The sequence below is a fragment of the Cervus canadensis genome, chromosome 26 (assembly GCF_019320065.1).
Source record: "Cervus canadensis isolate Bull #8, Minnesota chromosome 26, ASM1932006v1, whole genome shotgun sequence".
Lineage (NCBI taxonomy): Eukaryota > Metazoa > Chordata > Mammalia > Artiodactyla > Cervidae > Cervus > Cervus canadensis.
In genome coordinates, this window is record NC_057411.1 from 30,334,738 (window position 1) to 30,356,319 (window position 21,582).

The 21,582-nt window shown below is 39.9% G+C and overlaps 2 protein-coding genes across 6 annotated transcripts in view; one reads left to right on the plus strand and one right to left on the minus strand.

Annotated features, from left to right (window-relative positions):
* The window catches only part of BMP2K (BMP2 inducible kinase), a 108,714-nt gene extending 92,908 nt beyond the window's left edge, over positions 1 to 15,806 (plus strand). The window contains exons 15-16 of one of the 2 annotated variants that reach the window (XM_043448562.1): positions 308 to 418; positions 14,233 to 15,806. In XM_043448562.1, the coding sequence (XP_043304497.1) occupies positions 308 to 418; positions 14,233 to 15,638 (1,517 nt within the window). In that variant the 3' untranslated portion in view covers positions 15,639 to 15,806. The remainder of the gene's footprint in view (positions 1 to 307; positions 419 to 14,232) is intronic. The other variant, XM_043448563.1, reaches the window with a different exon arrangement.
* Positions 13,517 to 21,582, minus strand: part of PAQR3 (progestin and adipoQ receptor family member 3) — a 28,871-nt gene continuing 20,805 nt past the window's right edge. The window contains exons 7-8 of one of the 4 annotated variants that reach the window (XR_006265727.1): positions 21,431 to 21,550; positions 13,517 to 15,669 (exon numbers count right to left, since the gene is read on the minus strand). The gene's annotated coding sequence lies outside the window, so the exon portion shown is untranslated. Of the gene's footprint in view, positions 15,670 to 21,430; positions 21,570 to 21,582 lie in introns of all 4 variants that reach the window. The other 3 variants (XR_006265728.1, XR_006265729.1, XM_043448565.1) reach the window with 3 other exon arrangements.

Below are 21,582 nucleotides of genomic sequence, written 5' to 3' on the forward strand. Positions count from 1 at the left end.
TTACAAGTTAAAGATAACTGTTGTTTAGATAAGTCAACCTAAGTTATTTGTTAGGTTAATTATATTTAGTGAAATCTAGCACTGTGATTATATTGTTAAACTTGCCTTTGTAGAAACAGATAACATATTTAAACTCAGGACTACCCCCTAATACTTAAACAAATGAACTTTGAATCTCATATTTTTTAAGAAGGCTGTTGCTTTGTTTAATTTTCATTTTTATTTGTACTGTGTGCCACTTTTTTTAAAATTTAAAGATCATTTTGTTTTTATTTTATTTTTTGTTTTGTTCATCTTATTTTTTCAGACAGGCTCGAGGAAAGAGCATCCTCAGATAAGAATGTAGAGCCACTTTCTGCTCCATATAACCATCCTCCAGAGGATCCTTTTGGTTCTGTTCCTTTCATTTCTCATTCAGGCAAGTTACATATGTAACATCATCACTCATTAAAAAAAGCACACAAGAACAACAGTAGTAACAAAGGCAAAAACCCTTATTATAAAATCGAAGTAGAAATCAGATGTTAGTTACAGAAAATAGAACAGAAAATTATTTTAGCCTCTAACTATCCTAGTTTTCCTAATGTTCTTTCCATTGGGTTATTTAATTTGTGCCTTTTGCTGACACGTAAAAATGCTGATTTGCATAGTAGAATATTAACTGTTTCTTTCTACTTTTACCATTGGATACTGTTTTCAACCATTGGATACTGTTTTCATGCATGAAAATATCTCCCCCTTTTATATACTTGAAATACTTTTAAAGACATTTTTATACTTAGCTTTTGCCTAAAAATCGTCTTTTCCTAGTTTATACACGCTCTCTTGTAGCTGCATTTTAAAAGTATTAGTAATCTTCTGTTTGTCACAACTTGTAACAAATTACCTATTCATTTCTTCTTATTCCTTCTTTGATTTCAATCCAGAATTTAAATATTGTTATTATTCACCATTTAAGAATACTTGTAATAATATTTTCAAAGTAATTGCCTAGTTAACACTGTTGAAAATACAAGGATGGAATTAGGATCCCACTTTGGCATAAATGGATTTGTGTGTATGGTTATATTATAATGGAAAAACTGAGTTTAATCTTAGAGAAAGGGAGTGCGGCAGAAGAAATCACGCTTTACCAGGAGGTAAAGATTTTGTTTAATATATTCAAGGTAATTGTCTACCATGTTCTTTGGTTCTGTTTTGTTTATTTCTCACTTAGGCAAGTTACATGTGTGACTTCATCACTACCATTTAGAAACATTGATACAGAGAGAGCACTAACAAAAGAAGAACGTGAATGTAAAACCAAAATAAGATATAGGTGTTCAGGATTTCTGATAATGCATCAAGGCAGTGTTACGGCCTTTCAGATTTGGTTATCCAGAACACAGCACAGTAGCTAAGTGTTTCCTGGAGGGTTTCTTTATCTTAAATTGGGGATGGTATTAAATACTTGGCGAGATTATTGAAAGGATTAAATGAGAACATGTTTATAGAGAACACAGAGATCGTCACTGTTGGTTGCTGTTGGGACTGTTGTTATTGGTAGTGTTACTAAATAGTATTTTTACTACTTACTACTGAATTCCAAAATCTTACGTGTTCAGTAAGTTTTGTAGCTGCTATCTAGCTAGTAGTAGTACAGAGTTCCAGTAATAATAAGCTAACTAACTACTGAATGAAATCTTTTCATGAAGTGTAGACCCAGTTTATGAAGCTGTTCCCCCACCAAGGACAGTTTTAACAGTACCATTTCTATTTTTATTAAAGCATTCACTACCAGTATTCAGTACAATATACACATATGGTATTCATTCCCGGTCTTGAAATGCACCCAGCCTTCCTTCTCCCTGAGACATCGTTGTTAGTTTGTATACTAACATGGGATGTGTGGCTCTGTGAGTTACAGCATGGACTATCTAATTTTAATAAACACCCTCAACTTCTGAAACATACAGAATTTAAACAATTCTGTCAATGAAATTCTAGATTTCTTGTGTTGTATTTCATTTTTAATTAGGTTTGGTGAACTTCCCTTACTCTCCCTAACTGTAACCTACCTCTTGGATCTTGTTATCTAATATGAAGTTAAATTGAATTTAAGGATGGGAAGGGTCACATTGTATATATAGCAAATACTTACTGAAAATAAATTATTACAGATTGTCAGTCCAAATGCTGGATCATTGTATAAGCCATGATGAGGTGTATCGTTTATACCTTTAGAGTCTAGTGATTCCTTTTTTTAAAAAAATTTTTTCCTTGAAATTGTTGTTGTTGTTCAGTCACTCATTCGTGTCTGACTTTGTGACCCCATGGACTGCAGCATGCCAGGCTTCCTTATCCATCACCAGCTCCTGGAGCTTGCTCAAACCCATGTCCATCTGGTCGGTGATGCCATCCAACCATCTCGTCCTCTGTCATCCCCTTCTCCTCCTACCTTCAATCTTTTCTCAGCATCAGGGTCTTTTCTAATGATTCAGATCTTTACATCAGGTGGCCAAAGTATTGGAGCTTTAGCATCAGTCCTTCCAATGGATATTCAGGACTGATCTCCTTTAGGATTGACTGGTTTGATCTCCTTGCAGTCCAAGGAACTCTCAAGGGTCTGCTCCAACAGCACAGTTCAGAACCATCAATTCTTAAGCACTCAGCCTTCTTTATGGTCCAGCTCTCACATCCATACATGACCACTGGAAAAACCATAGCCTTGACTAGACAGACCTTTATTGGCAAAGTAATGTCTCTGCTTTTTAATATGCTGTCTAGAAAAAAAAAAAAAAAGAAAAGAAAAAAAAATATGCTGTCTAGGTTGGTCATAGCTTTTCTTTCAAGGAGCAAGAGTCTTTTAATTTCATGGCTGATGCTTTTAATTTCTCCACATATGAATATGAGTTATGCAAGTTATTCCATAATGAATAAGTTTGAGCAACTTTTAAGAAATCAAGCACAGTCTTTTATTGTGAGCACTTCCTTGGAATGCTCCCTACCTTCAGGTTCTAATTAGAACTTGTAGATTCTACTGATTCTTGAAGATCAGGAATTCTCCTCTTCCAGAGTTTCAGCAGTGGTTCCTACTGTTGGATCCTACTGTATACACACAGAGGAAACTGAGGCTCTAAAGTGGGGCAAGTGACTTTTCTAAGGTCAGATGGTTAGAGTCCAGCTCTGGCTAATGCTAAACTCTGTTCTGTAAAAACAGCAAAATGAAACTGTTGCATGACTTTTTTTTTTTAACCAGTGTTCAGTATATGTTCTGTTCTGTGTGAATTGTTCCACTTGTAGATGGGTTTTTGATGTATTGTGGAAAAAAGTGAACTCCGTGTCCTAGTTCTCCACCATCTTGATTTCCCAAGTGTCGAGTGTCTTGTTCTAAATAAAAACCTACAGTGAGAGGAGTAACATAATAGAAATGTCAGTTCTATGGCATTTTTAATCTGGCTGGCAAATATTACCCACATCTAGTATGATTCTCTTCTTATACTCGGGCCTTGTTGCTTGGCTCGTGTTCTGAGAAATTGTACAGATTTTGATAAAACCTTCTAATCTAGCAATCCTTGGGTCTGGTGGGGTAGATTGCTGAGAAATGATGGCAGGCAGTATGCTTCCAATTCCCAGTCTCACAGCCCCTCCCTTATACCCTAAATGATGAGACAGTAGAAGGCATGTAATTACAATAGCAGTTTCAAGCCACTCATCCTCTATAATCCGATAGCAAGGAAAAGAACATCAAAATCTTCTTGAAACTGGAAGCTTCTTACATGATTAAAAATGTACCACCTGCTTTATAAGTAAAAGAAGTGTCCTCTCGAAGATGGAAACCTGATTAAAAGAGTGGTAACATGAATGGTAAGATGCAAATATTCCCCTCTCCTCACACTGTTTTGGACGTATTCTAAATATTTTAAGTTTTAAAAATTATTCATATATATTCATATATATAAATATATATGAATATAAGTATTCATATATATAAAACTAAAGAAAAATTTATATAAAGGTTCATTTATGTGGTTTAAGATTACATTTGCAATATTTATTTAAAATAGTGTGGCATCAGGACTTTCCTAGCAGTTCAGTGGGTTAAAACTTCACACTTCCAATGCAGGGCGTTTGGGTTTGATAACTGGTTGAGGACCTAGGATCCCACATGTCATGTGGCTCAGTCAAGAAATTAAAAAAACAAAAAACAAAATATATATATATGTATATATAGTGTGGCATTAACTAGGATTTCATTCTTTATACAAGTATTTGTTTAAAAAATACTAATAAGTGTATGAAAGTCTATGAAAATTGAGAAATTTTAGCTTTTGAGTTTGGAATCTTCTTCTTTTGGACACTTAAAGACTCTGATGTCTTTGAAATTTTAATATCTAGAAATATCTTTTTATGAAAATTCGAGCTTGGAATAGATGAATTCATGTTCTTAAATTCATTTGGTTAGGTAAGCTTGTTTTTCAGAATCTCCAAATAGTTTTTATCTTGTTCAGTCATTTTCCAGATCACTAGAATCAGATTAGTATGTGTTTTTCACAACTGTTGGCTTAGATGGTAAAGAAGCTGCCTGCAATGTGGGAGACCTGGGTTCAGTCCCTGGGTTGGGAAGATCCCCTGGAGAAGGAAATGACAACCCACTCCAGTATTCTTGCCTGGAAAATTCCATGGACAGAAGAGCCTGACGGGCCATGGTCCATGGGGTAGCAGAGAGTCTGATTCAACTGAGCAACTAACACACTTTCACAACTGTTTAAATGCATGATAAGTACCTTGAAGTCAGGAAGTAATCATATCTTTGTATGCTGTATAATACCTTGTTGAATGAATTCACTATCAAAGTGTACTTTGGTAATCTAATATAAACTTTGTATCACATACCCTAATATTTAATGAGTTTTCACTAGATAAGATGGATTTTATAAATGTTTGGCTCTATCAGGTAAGTTCGATTATTGCCTTTATTTCCTCATTCCGTATATGAGGAAATGGAGACTTTCTTGGATGTCTCTCTGCCGTGGATTTTGTAAAGTTGTGTGTGCTTTCATTTGTTGATAAAGCCTTATAGTATTTCTAGAACTTAACCCTATGGTGAGTGAAAGTTGCTCATTTGTGTCCAGCTCCTTGCGACCCCATAGTCCATGGAATTCTCCAGGCCAGAATACTGGAGTGGGTAGCCTGTCCCTTCTCCAGGGGATCTTTCCAACCCAGGAATCAAACCAGGGTCTCCTGCATTACAGGTAGATTCTTTACCAGCCGAGCTACCAGGGAAACCCTATATGATTAAGATATTTATCATAGTGTTCAACAAACACTGTTTGCTGAAGTAGAAGCAATACCATTCTCATTCTATTAGTTTTTTGTTTCCTTTTTAAAAAATTTTCAGACATAGGTTTGTAAAGGGGGATACAAAAGAAACATAAGGCAAGCCTGTGGTTATATTTTGTAAGGGATCGGTTCTAAGCTGTACTGAATGTTTGCTGGTGTTGATATTCTCCTGGTAGTTTATAGAATTTACAGAGAGTTTTAAACTAGTGTCATCAGCAGAGAAGTAACTGGGCCTTAAACTTGGACAAGTCATTCAGCTTTTCTCTAATTTCAAATTACTTTTATGTTAAAAGAGATTGGACTTGTCTTTAAAAATCTCTTGTTTTTTGCTTTCAACATATAGTTGAAACCGTGAAACAGGATTAAGATCACCAAAAGAAAGAAACAAGAAGAGAAACGAGAAAGCCAGGGAATGAGTGTCGGTTGGTAACGTGGCATATCTTCAAAATGGTAGGAAGTCATGACAGTGACCTGATACAGAAAGCAAGGGGAGCATTTCTGAAGATGTGGTTCATAAGACTGAAGGGGAAAGATTGTAGCAAAGCTAGCTTACAGAGCATTTTCACCCTAATGTTACTGTGGGAGCTTAAATGGTGGGAGTTAAGAGATAATGTATGAAAACCCCGCAGCACTTCATTCGCACTCAGGACAGTATTAGTTACTGTCTTCTCCGATTCATTTCTCAGGACCGTTAGTAGTGTGTAGTAGGTACTCCATAGTCATGAAACGATGGTGTAAGACGGCACAATAAGAGCCCTTTACTGAGCACCTACAATGTGCCGGCACTGTCGCAAGCACTTTACCTGTACTCTCGCTTTAATCTCGGCTGCGGTTCTCTGAGGCGGACACTGCTGCTATTCCTACTTTACAGATGAGGAAACTGAAACGCTAAGTAATACCTGACTCCAGATGAGAACACGAATCACCAAAGGACACTTTGATGAAGGGAGGGAAGTATGCTATATATTTTGATATGGGCAGTTACCAAATGGTTAATTTGGTATTTATTAGTAAATACTTATTTTATTCATAGTACTAAATAATTGAAGCACCGTCTTGTTAGCTTTGAATTACTGTTTTGACATTTTGTACAGAGGTATATTAAGCCATAAAGCAATGAGAATTTATGTGTGTCAATAGGTACTGGTTCTGTTGACACTTCGGTGACTTCCATGGTTTGTTTTTTTTTTCTCCAATAACATGGAATTTCCCTGAGGAGACAAGTTCATATGCCACACGAGAATTTAGACTTCATAAAGTCATTGCTGTTCCTCATACTTTACCTGCATCTGCGTTGTCTGCCTTGGTCACTCACCCTCTTCTCAGGATTTGGCTCCAATTAGATTTTGGCTGTTTCCAGTAATCAAACCCAACCTCAAAAGATGAGGATTACTCAAAAAGCTGGAATTTTTACAGTTTGTAGTTCCAAGGCACAAAGTGGAGAAAAAAACACCTTGACTGGAAGCCAGCAAATCTACTATATTTAGTTTAAGAAGATGGTGCTACTAAGAGCCCCAAATAAAAATTAGTCAGTATATGACATTTTATGGTGTATTACCGGTATCATTAATGGAGAAGAAGGTAACTGAGATGTGATCCTGAACACATTGTAGACATTTGTTTATGCTTTAAGTACATGTTCCTGGTGGTTATTGAAAATACTGTAACTCACCTTCTACCTACCTGAAAACCAGCCATTTTTACATTAATAATACAAATCTCAGTAAATAAAGGGATTATCAGGGTTTGGGATATTGAATTGTAAAGCAACATATTTAGGCTATCCTTTTGGGAAATTAAGCAGTGAAATAATCCTGATTTAAATTTTATAGCAAATCAAATGTGTAATATTTGCTCTAACAACTTGGAGAAAGCAATCTGGCACCAAGAGCAAGCAGTAGGAATATCTGAATTTTTTTAATTACAGGAATATGTTTAGGCAAAGAAATAGGTTGAAAAAGTTGATGGCACTCAGCTATGAAGTTACATTTTAAAGCACTATAAATTGTACAGTTGGTAACCAATTTTATAACTTGGTAATTCTTATTTTGAGTCTTTTGTGCCTGTGGAACAGGACTAAAAGTCTTAGAATACATTGAAATTATTTTAAAAAAATTTTCATTGGAGTATATTTGAATTACAATGTTGTATTACTTTCTACTGCACAGCAAAGTGAATCAGTTATACGTGTACACACATCTACTGTTCTTTAGATTCTTTTCCTATAAAGACCATTACAGGGTATTGATAGTGTTCCCTGTGCTATACCGTAAGACGTTATTAGTTATTTATTTTATACATAGTAGTGTGTACATGTCGATCCCAGTCTCTCCTTTATCCCTCCCTCCTTCAGTTTCCATTTCTTTCTCTCTTTTTTTTTTATCATTTTGCATCAGAGGACAATTAAGTAGATGGCTGTTGTTATAGAGAGTAAAACCTTATCTGGGATGGTTGAAACTTGCAAGTTTGGAATTTACCTTTTCCCTAGCAAGGGGTGGTGCAGAGCAGTGACCGCTTGTGTTTCACTTTGGGCTTCATGGTGCTTAGTATTTGCATTGCTCTTAGGATGCTGGCAGAGAGGCCTGTTGCTGCTCTTGTCTCCGCACTAGGTTATGAAGGAATGGAAGGATGAAGAAGCAGAGAAACATTTCAGCAGGGTCAGGGTGGGTTATGATCATATGGGAGAAAAAAGGAATTTGGAAAATATTTTTGATTGCTTGTTTTAGCTTTCTGAAGGGGTGACGATAAAAGAAATAAAACCAGTCTACACCAACCAGAAATTTCCCCAGTTGCCCATACTTTTCAGAAATGTAATCTGAAACCATAAAGCCAGGATAGATCATTGCATGTGTCTTTTCATGTTCTTTTTGAAAGCGTTCCTTTCAATTTCCTATATTGTGCTTTTAACTATAGCTGTTTAAAAACCAGAGATACAGTTTCCAGGATCCAAAATGCAGCCTTGTGGTGTGTGAATATACATTGGTTTGCCTGGTTATTTGTTTGGACCTGAGTCACTCTTGAATTATCCATAGAATTGCACCCTCTTGTATCCTGTCCCTATTCTTCCCTCTCATTTAAGTCTGTCTTCAACCATTGAGTCCAGAAAAGTAGGTGGGAAGTTGGAGTATGATGTTTGAGATTATTGAGTTTTGCCTTGTCCTGGATATGACAGTTAAACACTTTATCAAGTGCTTTTGTGTTAGGCACTATTTTAAGTCCTTTCTTTACAATAGTCCTATAAATAGAACCTGTTATTATTGTATTATTCTCTTGTAATATGATAATATGTATTCTTTCATGTATGAGGGAACAGATTAGAGGATTTAGCTGTGGTCTTAGTAGTTAACAGTTAGCCCATTAACTAGGTTAACTTTATTAGCTGTGAATTAATCATGCATAAGGAAGGAATAACAGTAAATCAATAAACTGAAATTATTAGTAAAAACAGACTTTTTTCTCCCCCTCAAAAGTGCATGATCATAGTTCTATTTAAAATCCAAAAAACTAGAAACAGCCTAGAGGTTCATTCTATAGGTTTATAGTTAAATGTTATACATACAATGTTTTATTACATCTCTATCAGAATTACTAATGGACTATATTGAAACCTGTAAAGATGCTTTAAAAATGGTAAGTGGAAATCCCCACAAATTTATATCCATACTGACAATTTAAAAAGTAGATCTGTATAGCGCTTTACAACAAAGAGATACACAGTCTGTATTAATGCAACTTTGAGAACCTGACAAAAGGCAGAGTAGGAAGTAGAAAGTGACAAATGTGTTTTGGAAAGCAATGTTGACAATTTGGGCAAAGGAAACAATTTAGAAGACTAGAATTAATATAAGAATACCCAAAGAAGGTCAGTTGGAGGACCTCTGTCCTGAGGTAAATGTTCCAGAAGACTTCTAGGAACAGAACTCTGTGCCCTAGAAATGGAAAATTTTCCAGGGGACTTAATAGAGCAACATTTCCCCTGAGTGCTTTGTGCAGAATTGTATATAAAGCTTAATAGGTGTTAATGTGTAAATAAAAGTGTTCGTAGTGAAGGAAATTGGGTGAAACTAGGTTTCATTAAGTCACATTCTTTTTGTGTACGACATGTCTGCACCTTTGGTTTGATGGGCATTGTCCAGATGAGTGGTGCTGGTGGTGGGGGCAGGTTACATTATAAATGTATACTCAGTTGCCTGAGACCACAGAACTGTTAGGTTCTTAAGGGAATAGCATTCTGCAGAAGACACTTTAGGGAAGATATTGGACTGTTCCTGGAGGTGTCTGCGAGCAGGAATGAGGGGTGCATGTTGTGGCTCTCTGTGGTAGGCAAGTCGCCTGAGGAGTAATATGTTAGCATGTCTCTTAGAGGGACTATCCCACTAAAGATAGTGAGGGATGGTTGCAAGTCTTTACCATTACATTTTTGCTTTGAGATAAAAATTCATGAAAATAAATGCTCTGGCTAATCTAAAAGCACGCTTTCTTTTTAATATTAGAAGTCTGCTATATGGAGAAGTCAAGTGAGAATCCACATTTGACTTGATTTTAATCTGTTAGGATTTAAGATAAGCTTATTATGAATATGTAAAGATAAGCATATAGCTCTTGGCTGGTTTCAGGGAACTGGCAGATGAATAATGCATGAAGATTATGTTTGTGTTTAAGTATAACTGACGGAAATCTCCACATCTTCTCTCCCCCTCACTAGGTTTCCTCCCCGCTCCCTGCTTCAAGGTTGTCAGCAACCTGCGTGAGCTGACTAGAGCCAGTGGCCACTTCCATTGTCAGTTTACTAGACCTCTTTGCATCACCCAGCCCTGTGGTCAGTTCCCTCCCCTGGGAACACTCTCTTCTCTCAGCTTAGGGGACATGGCACTCACCTGGCTGTGGTCCTCCTGTCTGAACTTTCCTGTTTGCATTGCAGGTCCCTCTGTTGACTTCTGAATGTTTTATACCCGAGTGATGGATCCCTTCTTGTACTCTCTTCCTCAGCGATTTCCTTCAGACTTGTGCCTCTCTCTCTATAGTGATGCCTCCCAAGTCTATTTTCTCCAGCCAGAAACTAACCATGGTGTCCAAGCCACAGATACTTTGCTCACACTTAAATGTCTCATAGATACTTAAAGTTTTGTGTCCAGACCAAATTCTTGATAATCTCTTCTACTTCCCAGTGTATTCTTGCCTCTTTTCCTCTGTATTAAAGGCATTACCATCCATCCAGAGTTTTCCTCTCCAATTTCTAATTCTGCCACTTCTGTTTTCCCTGCCACCATAACTTCTAACTTGGTGTTAGTCGCTTAGTTGCATCTGACTCTTTGTGACATCATGGACTGTAGCCTGCCGGCTCCTGGTTCATGGAATTCCCCAGGCAAGAATACTGGAATGTGTTGCCATTTCCTTCTCCAGGGGAATCTGGCTGACCCAGGGATCAAACCTGGGTCTCCTGCATTGCAGGCAGATTCTTTACCATCTGAGCCACCAGGGAAGCCCAACTTCTAACTTGAATGACAATTTCCTCTCCCTGATTGGTACTTTTGCAGCCACCCCCTTCAGTCTTTTTTCTGTATGGCAGTCACTTAATCTTTTTGAAATCTAAATCTGATTATTGCACTTTAAATAATTTATGACCAGTTCCCTATTACACAAAACCCAGATTTCTTATCATGGCCTTAGAGGGACCCTCATGATCTGGTCCTTTCCCCTTTCTTTCCTTCCTCTTGAGCAGCATCGCCCTTCATCACTGTGCTCTGAGCACACTGATCTATTTTCAGTCCTTCAAACACTCCAGCCACTCCCGTTCTTGACTTGGTCTTCACACATGCCGGAGCTGTTACTGGAGCACCTCTCTGCCTGCCCTTTGGGTGGCTGGCTTCTCCTTACATAACTGTCTTTAACTGTCATCTCCTTAGGGAGGCCTTGGGCAACTGTCCAGCCTAGCTTCATGCACCCTTCCCCCTGCCCCACGACTTAACACCTCTGCTGTCTTATTTCAGAGTGCTAGTCACACTTCCCTGGTGGCTCAGAGGTTAAAGCGTCTGCCTGCAATGTGGGAGACCGGGTTCAATCCCTGGGTCGGGAAGATCCCCTGGAGAAGGAAATGGCAACCCACTACAGTGTTCTTGGCTGGAGAATCCCATGGACAGAGGAGCCTGGCAGGCTACAGTCCATGGGGTCACAAAGAGTCGGACATGACTGAGCGACTTCACATACTCTCTGAAACTCTTGAAGGCAGGGGCCGTGTTTATTTTATTCACCAGTGTTATGCTCAGTACATATCATATAGTAAAGAGCTTCCCTGGTGGCTCAGTGGTCAAGAATCCACCTGCCAATGCAGGAGACATGGGTTCGATCCCTGGGTTAGGAAAATCCCCTGGAGGAAACGACAGCCCACTCCAGTATTCTTGCCTGGGAAATCCCATGGACAGAAGCCTGGCAGCCTACGGTCTGTGGGGTCACAGAGAGTGGGGCTTGACTTAGCAACTAAATAACCAACTACCCTATAGAATGTTTTGTTGAATCAAGAAAATGTGACTGGATTCTAAGCTAAGAACTCTGAAGGTGAAGTTTCTTTTTCTGTGTAGCTTTCTTGATTGCATTCTGAATGTATTAGATATGTATGTCTGTAGCTGTGAGCTTACAGTAGTTACTTGTTTTGCTTAACATATATTGATTGATTCAGCACAGCACTAGGGAATGATCTATGAGGTAAATGATAAATAGGCCTGTGTCTAAAGTAGGTGCTACAATTAAGGCTTGTACGAGGTTCATCAGGAGGACCAAATATAGGTGTTTTTTGAGGGGTGCCTCAAAAGGGCTCTGACATGGGCTAGGTTTTAGAATACAGCCAGGTACCCTGGGCAAGTCAGGTGGGAGTGGAGTGCTACAAGGGCTGAGGGCCAGTATTACGTGTGAGAGGCTAACAGCACAGTGCTCCTTGATCCCCAGATTAATTTCCTTGGTTTTTGAGAGTAAACTTGAACAGTTTAGATAGCAAGAGAGCCCCCAAACCCTTGTCCACATCTGTTCAGTTCCTGAATTTGAGCAGGGAGAGTTTTGGTGTGGCTATAATGAGGATACCCATGGGAGACATCAGGGTTTGAGGCTCACGGCATCGGAGGACAGAAGCCAGGTAGAGAAGGGCCTCTGTGTTGGGCTGTGGGTGGAGATTTTAGAGAGACACTGAAGGGTTTTCAGCAGTAGCCACGTGATGAGTACTTCGACAAGGTCATTCTGGTGACAGTGTAGAGGATCTGCCTTGAGGGACACGGGACTGAAGGCAGGCAGGCAAGCTGAGAGCCTGCGGAGTTGCTAGGTGAAGATGATGAGAGGGTGGGATCACAGCTGGTGGAGGGGAAGAGGGACCAGACCCCTGAGATTTTAAAAACACTGGTGGGAAGGGGAAGATGGTTTCCAGATTTCTGCTAGTTTGCAGAATTTTGTAGGTGGAGATAGTATTCATTACTCTAGAGGGAACTGGTGAGGAGCACATTTTAAGAGAAAAGATGGTCTCCTTTGAAATTACTGAGTTTAAAGTAATGGTAGAAAATATATATATATATATTCATGATAAAGAGTATTAGGTGACTAGGGTAGGTGAGTATGCATGGTAACTATTAGAGATCCAGTCATTACGGTAAAACACTGATTAACATACAAGTAGTTAGGACCCAGGGGAGGACATACAGAGGGAGAAAGGCAGTCAAGGTTAGGACCCTGGGGAACATCTGTGTTTAAGGAGATGTTTGTGAAAGGGAAGTTGCTAACAAATTTGAACAAGAGGGAATAGTCAGAGAGGTAGGAAGACAACAGTGCTGACTTTCAAAGAGAAGGAAATAACTCAAGAGGTGTCCTGGGCCATGAGGACCACCATTTAATCATGGGAAAGTAATAGCCCATCCATCATAAGGTATTTAGTTTTCATGACTAAAGACTATACTTCCAAGCCTAGCTAATTGTTTTGAAAATATCTGATCTTAGAGGGGAAGGGATGAATGGATATGTGATTGGATCAATTCAAATTGTTTACTACTTCTGGAAAATCAATTCAGTACACCAGTGTATTGGGAGGGCCATATATTTTCATATAAACTAACATACTCTATCTTTACTATGTATGTATCCTGCAGTGAAATTGGAGAACACTGTGTTTGATGCATTTTTGTCACCTACCATACAGTAAATATACTGACAGTTAACATTTTCATTAAGGTAGAGTGCTTTTAATACAGGGTCTACTGGTGCAGGTATGACAGTTAAAGGAAGATGTGTCCTCTTGGGAAGGCAGATGTCCTTGATACCGTCTCAGTTCAGTAACTGGTCCTCAGCTTGGATCAGGCTATGAGGATGTGCTCATGTTCACCCAGCCTATAAGATACTTATTCACAGTAAAATCCCAGAATGCCAATTTTAAATAGTACAGTGAAACATATCTAAGCAGATAAGCTATTCATGCTTGTTGATCTCCATAGGAAAACTTTATAACAGAGTCAAAATAGAAGCATAAGGTTGGGGTGACTGGGGGATCTGAGCAGGGCAATTGGCTGGATAATCTTATTCTGAAGCTGGGAGAAGAAAATTTGCTTGTGTACCATATTCAGAGTCCTATTGTGGGTACTATAAGACAGCTGTCAGTGGCTGCCTGTGGTGAGTAGGTGGTGTGTAGGGTAGAGACACAAACCTGTCGGTCTGCACTTGAAGGACCTAACCATAAACTAGGGGCCAAGTGCTTTCCTCCAGTGCCTCCCCCGGCACCCCCTCCCCACCCCCAAGCCTAATGACCAAGAACTGCCAATAAGTCTTCCTGTAAGGGAACTGATATGAGCGATCTGTAAGGCTTTGTATTAGTACATGATGTTTACTGCAAATGATTTTTGAGATGCATTGAGATGATACAATTTTTGTTTGAATTGGCAGGTTCTCCTGAAAAGAAAATTGAACGTCCCTCCATGAATCAAGAAAACGGCACTGCAAACCCTATCAAGAATACAAAAGGAAGTCCAGTCCCTAAAGACCACCGGACTGGAAAGAAAACCTCAGAGAATTCATTAGTACGTGCTCAAGTGCAAACGGGGAAGGACGAATCTGAGAGTGATTTTGAGTCCGATCCCCCTTCTCCGAAGAGCAGCGAGGAGGAGGAGCAAGAGGATGAGGAAGTTCTCCAGGGAGAACAAGGAGATTTTAATGACGACGACACCGAACCGGAACACCTGGGGCACAGGCCGCTGCTCATGGATTCTGAAGACGAAGAAGAGGAGGAGAAGCACAGCTCCGATTCGGACTACGAGCAGGCCAAAGCAAAGGACAGCGACGCGAGCCCGGGCTACAGGGACGCAGCCGGCGCGGGAGCGGTCCGGGGCCCTAGCGCAGCACTCCTCACGCCCGCCCGCGCGCCCTCGGACGCGGGAGCGGGGACTCCCAGGCCCGAGTTTGATGTCTTTGGCGCAGTCCCCTTCTTTGCAGCGCGGGCTCAGCAGCCCCGACAGGGGGAGCTGAAGGACCTCTCTCCGCAGAGCCGGCTTCCCCCCGCGGGGCTCGAGCAGGAGGAATTCGATGTCTTCACCAAGGCGCCCTTCAGCAAGAAGGTGATGGCGCGCGATGCGCACGCCGCCCCGGCTGGCCCCCCCAGCGTGGATGTCTTTGGCTCCACGCCGTTCCAGCCCTTCCCTCCGTCCGCCAGTAAAGGCGACAGCGGCGAGGACCTTTTCGGGCTGGTGCCCTTCGAGGAGATAACTGGGAGTCCGCAGCAGAAAGTCAAGCAGCGCAGCCTGCAGAAACTGTCCTCCCGGCAGAGGCGCACCAAGCAGGACGCGGCCAAGAGTAACGGGAAGCGGCACCACGGCACCCCGACCGGCGCCAAGAAGCCGGCCAAGCCCGCGTTCCGCACCCCCGAGCGGGCCCGCCGGCACAGGAGGGTGGGCCGCCGGGACTCGCAGAGCAGCAACGAGTTCCTGACCATCTCGGACTCCAAGGAGAACATCAGCGTGGCCCTGACCGACGGGAAGGACCGCGGGCACGTCCTGCAAGCCGACGAGGGTCTGTTGGACCCCTTCGGGGCCAAGCCCTTCCACCCTCCGGACCTGCCGTGGCACTCCCCGCACCAGGGCCTGAGCGCCGACCACAACCCGGTCCTGCCCGGGAGGCCCCGGCCGAATTCGCTGCACGGCTCCTTCCACGGGGCAGAGGCGCTGAAAATGGATGATTTTGGTGCCGTGCCCTTCACAGAACTCGTGGTGCAGAGCATCACCTCCCATCAGCCCCAACAGCCCCAGCCCGTCGAATTAGACCCCTTCGGTGCTGCTCCGTTTCCTTCCAAACAGTAGAGGACTTCTGACGGACTCGTGGTATTAACTCCTGTTTCAAAGAAAAAAAAAAGTATGAATAGTTTTATGAATTTGAAAGAAGATTTATTTGTATAGCTCTTTATATCATTCATTCTTACAGGTCAATCAGAATAGGCGATTTTTAAATAAACCAAATAGAAAAAGGAAGTATCTGCACAGGGTAATGACTCCATGTCTCTTCCACGCAGGCGCAAAGCAAGCGAAGGTGGCAGGTTCTAACCTGGGGTTTCAGCTACCCACCTGACGGCACAGAAGTCTAGGGAAGGCGTGTGGCCCCCGGAAAGGGGCCGGGAGCTGTGGCGTTCTTTTTAAAACAGGAGGTCACTTTTGTGCGCACGTCCCAGGCTCATTCCAGAATCTAGCATTTAAAACTAAGGTTACTTGTATATACACAAATTGCATTTGTGGATTTTTTTAAAAAAATATCTCTTCTAATCCACGTGGTTTAAAAAAAAAATATATATATATATATATATCAGTTTCTCATAAAGAATGAGAAAGTTATTCGGAGAGTGCAGAGATTTTTGTCCTTACACCTTTCTCTACAAAGAGGAGCCAGAAGTCACTGACTGTTGTGCCTAAAACTGTTTCATTAAAAAAAACAAGTGCCATTAATATGGACTATTACATAGAAGCCTAGAACAAAAACTAGAGATAGCTAGCTGATGGGTGGAAAAGCATAGAGAAAAAAGGAATGATAGGAGAGGAAAAAATGCTCAGTAGTACTTCAGGAACACTTTATGTTCTGACTTTGAATGGCTTCTAGCTCAAAACTTTTATCATGCCTCTAGTAAAACAGATTATTGGAAAAACTGGGAGTGAGGACAAAGGTCATAGAGAAATATTATTCTAGGGAAAAATATGTAGCTGAAACCCTGAGTTTCTGAGACGTTTACAATGTAAAATCATGTTGCATTTAATAATGTGCTTTATTAAATAACCACCTTCACCAACTATTCCCCAAGTCGTCTGGTGAGCAGCAGTTTTGGAGTTAGGTCTGAAGGGTGGAGTAGTTTTAATAAAGAGGACAGAAGAACGAATCCCACGAAGCCTTATGGGCAGGCCTTGCACATCCTGCCGCAAGTACCTCTGCACTAATACCCGAGATCTGAGAGTGGCTGTAAGGTGTCAAGGTGATGAGGGGCTAGCATCTCAACTCTGCTAGTTAGCTGATGGTGTCTTTAGTGAAAAGAACCCAGCTACCAAATTGCCTTTTGATTTTTACATCACAAATCCTAATTAGAAACTTGAGATTTTATAGAAATTGTTTAACAAGGTAGAAATCATTAATGTGAATACAGTCTGTTTCTCCTATGTCTCCATTTTAAGTTAGTTAACTGTCCCTGCCTTGCAAGTGAACATTTAGAAGTTTCTAGAACCATTAAAGCTATTTACAGAAAAGGGTAGAAACTCCTATCAGCTGGCACTCTCCTTGATTGCTGTATTTTAAATTAACGCTTTAAGCCCAATTAAAATCTATTTCATCAGTAATCTTATTAGAATCTCAATTATAGTGCCCCAACTGGGATGAGCTATTTGCCTGTTTTCATAGTTCTAAACTTGGAAAAAAACAAAATATCTGTAACTAAACTGTCTATGTTTTCTTGCTTCTCTCTTCTATGTTTTAAATCAGATACAGATTTGTGGACAAACAGGGAAGCAATATGTGAATGATGTGTAGCAGAGACAGATCAGTCATGACAGTCATTACTGCGTAAATGTTAGAGCCCAACCGCACCAGTTTTACTTGTCCTTGTGCCAAAGGCAAATGTTATGTTTGCACCTTGTTTTTTCTTTCTGATTCTCAGGTTGATTAATACTGCTAATGCAAATGCTCAAGTAGATGTTCTTTAAAACTTTACAAAGTAGATTCAAGTGATACTTTCTTTTAAAAGTGAAGAGTTGATGATTATACATAGTCAATTCATGAACTACAGTAGGTTTGTATCAAACAATCTGTTAATGAAAATCTGTTGGTTGATGTATACACAAGATGCTTCTTTGACTATTTTAGTCCTTATTAGCCTTTGTCTCTGCTAGACCTCATGAGTTTCATAATTTAGAAGGGGTACAGATGAATTAGTGTGGTCCCCTTGGGATGTAAATATGAAATACCTAGAGTCTGTCAGATACCAAGGCCTTGCTTACACTTGTTTTCAATACACTGAGTAACTTTAAATGATTTAGGCACTGACAGACGCTCTGGCTTATAAGGCTGGGTACATTCTAAGGAAACACTTTGACATTTTGTTTAAAATACTGACAGTCATATGTTTGTTATATCACAGTGACTTTCCTCTTGAGATTACAGCCGAGAAGAAACATTTAGTACTTATAGGGGACCCAATGGGATAGAAATGGGGAGATTCCTTTGTGTTCAAGTGGAGGAATTTTCCCAAGGAGTATAGGATTAGGGTCGCTTTCCATTTCCCATCGTGTTTTCCCACTACTGTTAGACTGTAGGTCACTCTGCACAGCTGAGGCCCCGCTAATTCCCTTATGAGAATTATGAGAAGAAAGCTCCCAAGACGTGTGAAAGAGCTTAATGCATATTTGGCACACAGCACTCGGTTTGGCTCTGTTATGTGATGGTCCAATTCTTGTATAAGGAAGGAACGCTGAAAAGAAATCATGTCTCTATTAATCAGTTGTCTTCTGTGCTTCTCTAGCATGTAAAGTCGTCACAACTCTAAACCTGTAATACTTGAACATCACAAAGGGAAGTGAAATATTACAAAGCTAGCGAAAGTCTGAGGCCAAAGTTATTTCTGTCCTAACAGCTTTAATCATGCTTCTTGGTTTTGAATTATCTTTTAAAATGCGGACCATTTGCTGAATTATTTTAATGTTACCACTTGAGCAAAATGTTAAGTGTTGAAAAGACCAGCTTCTATGGCCCTGAGAGGAATGTAAGACATTCTGCTAGAACACAAAATTGCTTGGTATACGTGTTTTAGGTGGAGGCGGAAAGGTGGTGGGCTGGGTGAAACTGACTATAATATTTATTCAGAAGTATCCATCAGGAAAGTGTGATTCTTCCACTGATGTGACCTCCGCCGTGTGTGTGTGTGCGATTCTTTCACTGATGTGACCTCCGCCCTGTGTGTGTGTGTGTGTGTGTGTGTGTGTGTGTGTGTGTACATGCTCGGGCCTAGTTATGCCATTATTTGGAATCGTAGACAGAAGCAGCTTTGGACCCTCCCCTGTTTATCGTGTGACAGGGACCCTAAGCTGGTGTCCCTCCTCTACTCTGGGGTTCAACAGGCAGAGCCCTTTCCTCCTCTCTGCTTGGCTTATTTTAGGTTGTGGTACTTCATATCAGCATTGCGAGAAGGTACACGTGTATTCGTATCACTGGTTCTGAGGAGTTTGGGTACATTTGTTTTAATATATGTAGACTGTGCAGTAAACATTTTTTTTTTTAAGCAAAATTACTTATCATTTATCATTTTAGGTCCAATGTTAGGCTGACAGATCTACTGTGAGAATGAGCTGACAGATCTACTGTGAGAATAACATAACGATAGTTTATATGAAAACTTTTATACACAGTGGGGTTTATACATTAGGGTAAATAGATAAACCCACGCTTGCATGCACATGTCACATCTCTCTAGTGTGGAGTTAATGTGAATTTTTACATTTTGAATGGAATTGCAACCACAATCATTGCTAAAAGAACATTCACTCCTAGTGAGGGTTTACAAAAGCCACTAAAAAGAATAAGGTAGACAGATGAAAATGCAAAGGGCCATCATTTGGGGTTATTTTTATTTAAAAATTTATTGTGCTACTTTTGAAAGAGAATTGTTTTTATGACTATGCTCTTTTTGTGATTGAAAGTCATCTAATAGTAAGCAGTATAGTAATAATAATAGGCTACTTTTTAATTGCTGGCAAACAGCTTTAAGTGCACTTTCTTTGATTACACTTCCATTTTTTGTTAAACTTGAATTTTCTGAAGCCTTTTATGTACCACTAAGCAAATAACTTTAACTTTTAATAAACCTGATTTTCATCTTTATTATATTTCTAATTGTTAAGACCATACTTTCTAAAGTTAACTTCAATCCTCAGATACAGCTGGGAAACTGTTATGAAATAGAATCAGTTGCTTTTTTTTTTTCCTTCCTATATCTAATTAAGCACTAACTGATTTTAATACTATATTGCCTTTACATTGCTTATTCTTATTGACTGAATCCTATCCCTCATTCACTTTGTTTTGTTTGAAATTTAAAGTTATTTTCTTACTGTATTTATCATACCTACTGTTTTAATAATCTGCTTTCTTTAAATGCAATAAATCCCAAATGGATTGCATATTCTTTATAATCAGTGACTTTGAGTTTTTCATTATTTGTCGTCTTATTAAAACTTTTGGATGCCAACTTCTAGTCAGTTCTTTCATTCACACCACAGACATTTAAGCACCTATTATGCATGAGCTAATGGGAGAGAAAAATGAGTAAGATTAGATCTCTGGCCTAAGGAGCTCCCAGTTTTGGATTTAAGTAAGAAAATACATTTTGTGTTTGTACAACATTTGACCTAGCATCTGTGCAACCAAAACGATCACACAATTTGTTCAGGGATTACAATTATTGATACTTACAGTGATGAAGATAAGGTAAAAACATAAGACTCTGAAGTAACTTTTGAATATTTAGCATAGTTTTTGCATTATATAAAATTTATTTTTTAAACTCTTTAAAAACATACCATTTTTCACTGTTAATAAGTATTTCGTTAAATAAAAATAACTTGATTACAGATGAGAGGCTTCAGCATGTTAAACAGAAAACCTATTTATTGGATTGATGGACTAAGTTTGGTGTTGAGATCACAATATTATGTATTAGTCCACAAACTGGAGTTTCAGATTGGTGGCTTGTGGAAAGATTCAACTTATTAGAAATGCACTTTGTTCCCCCGCCAGAAACTGTAACATTTATCTAAGGTTATATGGAAAAATAAGGGCCCTGTTTCTTTTTAATAAATTAATGGTACAAAGGAGCAAAATATCACATATAAGTTATATAAAATGCATAGTGTGGACTGTGCCACTGTGCAAATTCGGTTATAGTTTTAACTTTAGAGAAGAATATATGCTTCAGTTAGAGCTGTTTACTTTGAGCAAGCTAATTGCGTTTTAAGAAAGTCCAACTCCAGCATTGTATGAAAGATGAAGTTAATCTTTTCCTACTGAAAGCATGAGCTTTTGAAGTTTTCTTTGTTGGCACATTTGAAAAGACAGTCCACTTTTGCTTCAGATTGTCGACGCTACTGAATTTATGTGTGTGCTCTGCAGTGTTTTTGATCCCGGATTTGCAGAGTGTAGCTTGACTTCAGTGGCTATCATGCCTGCCCTCTAAGGATGGAAGTTTCACTGTTCACAAGAGACCCCCGCCCACAGTGTTACTGCTTCTCCTTCCTGAAAATGTTTTCTCAAAGGTAGTTTCAAGTCTGGGATCATTCTCTCGCTCTCCTACTCAGCAAGTATGGTAAATAATTTCAGGGGATGTTGGTACCCAATTGCATCTGTACCTCTTTTCGGTATAAACACAGTTATTGTGATAACGCACATATTCTGCCCCTCCCCAAAGAGCTGAGCGGACTCTTCATTGCACATATTCTGGCAGGGGTGAAATTGCCCAGAATGATCATTACAAGTGAATGCAGATCTACTCGGCTCACCAGGAATCTAGACGTGCAGGCTATGCCCCTTAATACTTAATGCAGGGCAAGCAAAGATATCTCTAGGTCGGTACCTGCCGAGTGGAGAGTTGTACAGCTTTATGCCAGTCAATGCCAATCTTCAAATCGGTTACTCTGTCCGGGTGGGATGCCATAAGATGGGACACACACTCCCTGAAGCTTCATTCCTGATTCTAAAACATGATTGTGAAGCTGTTATGTATCA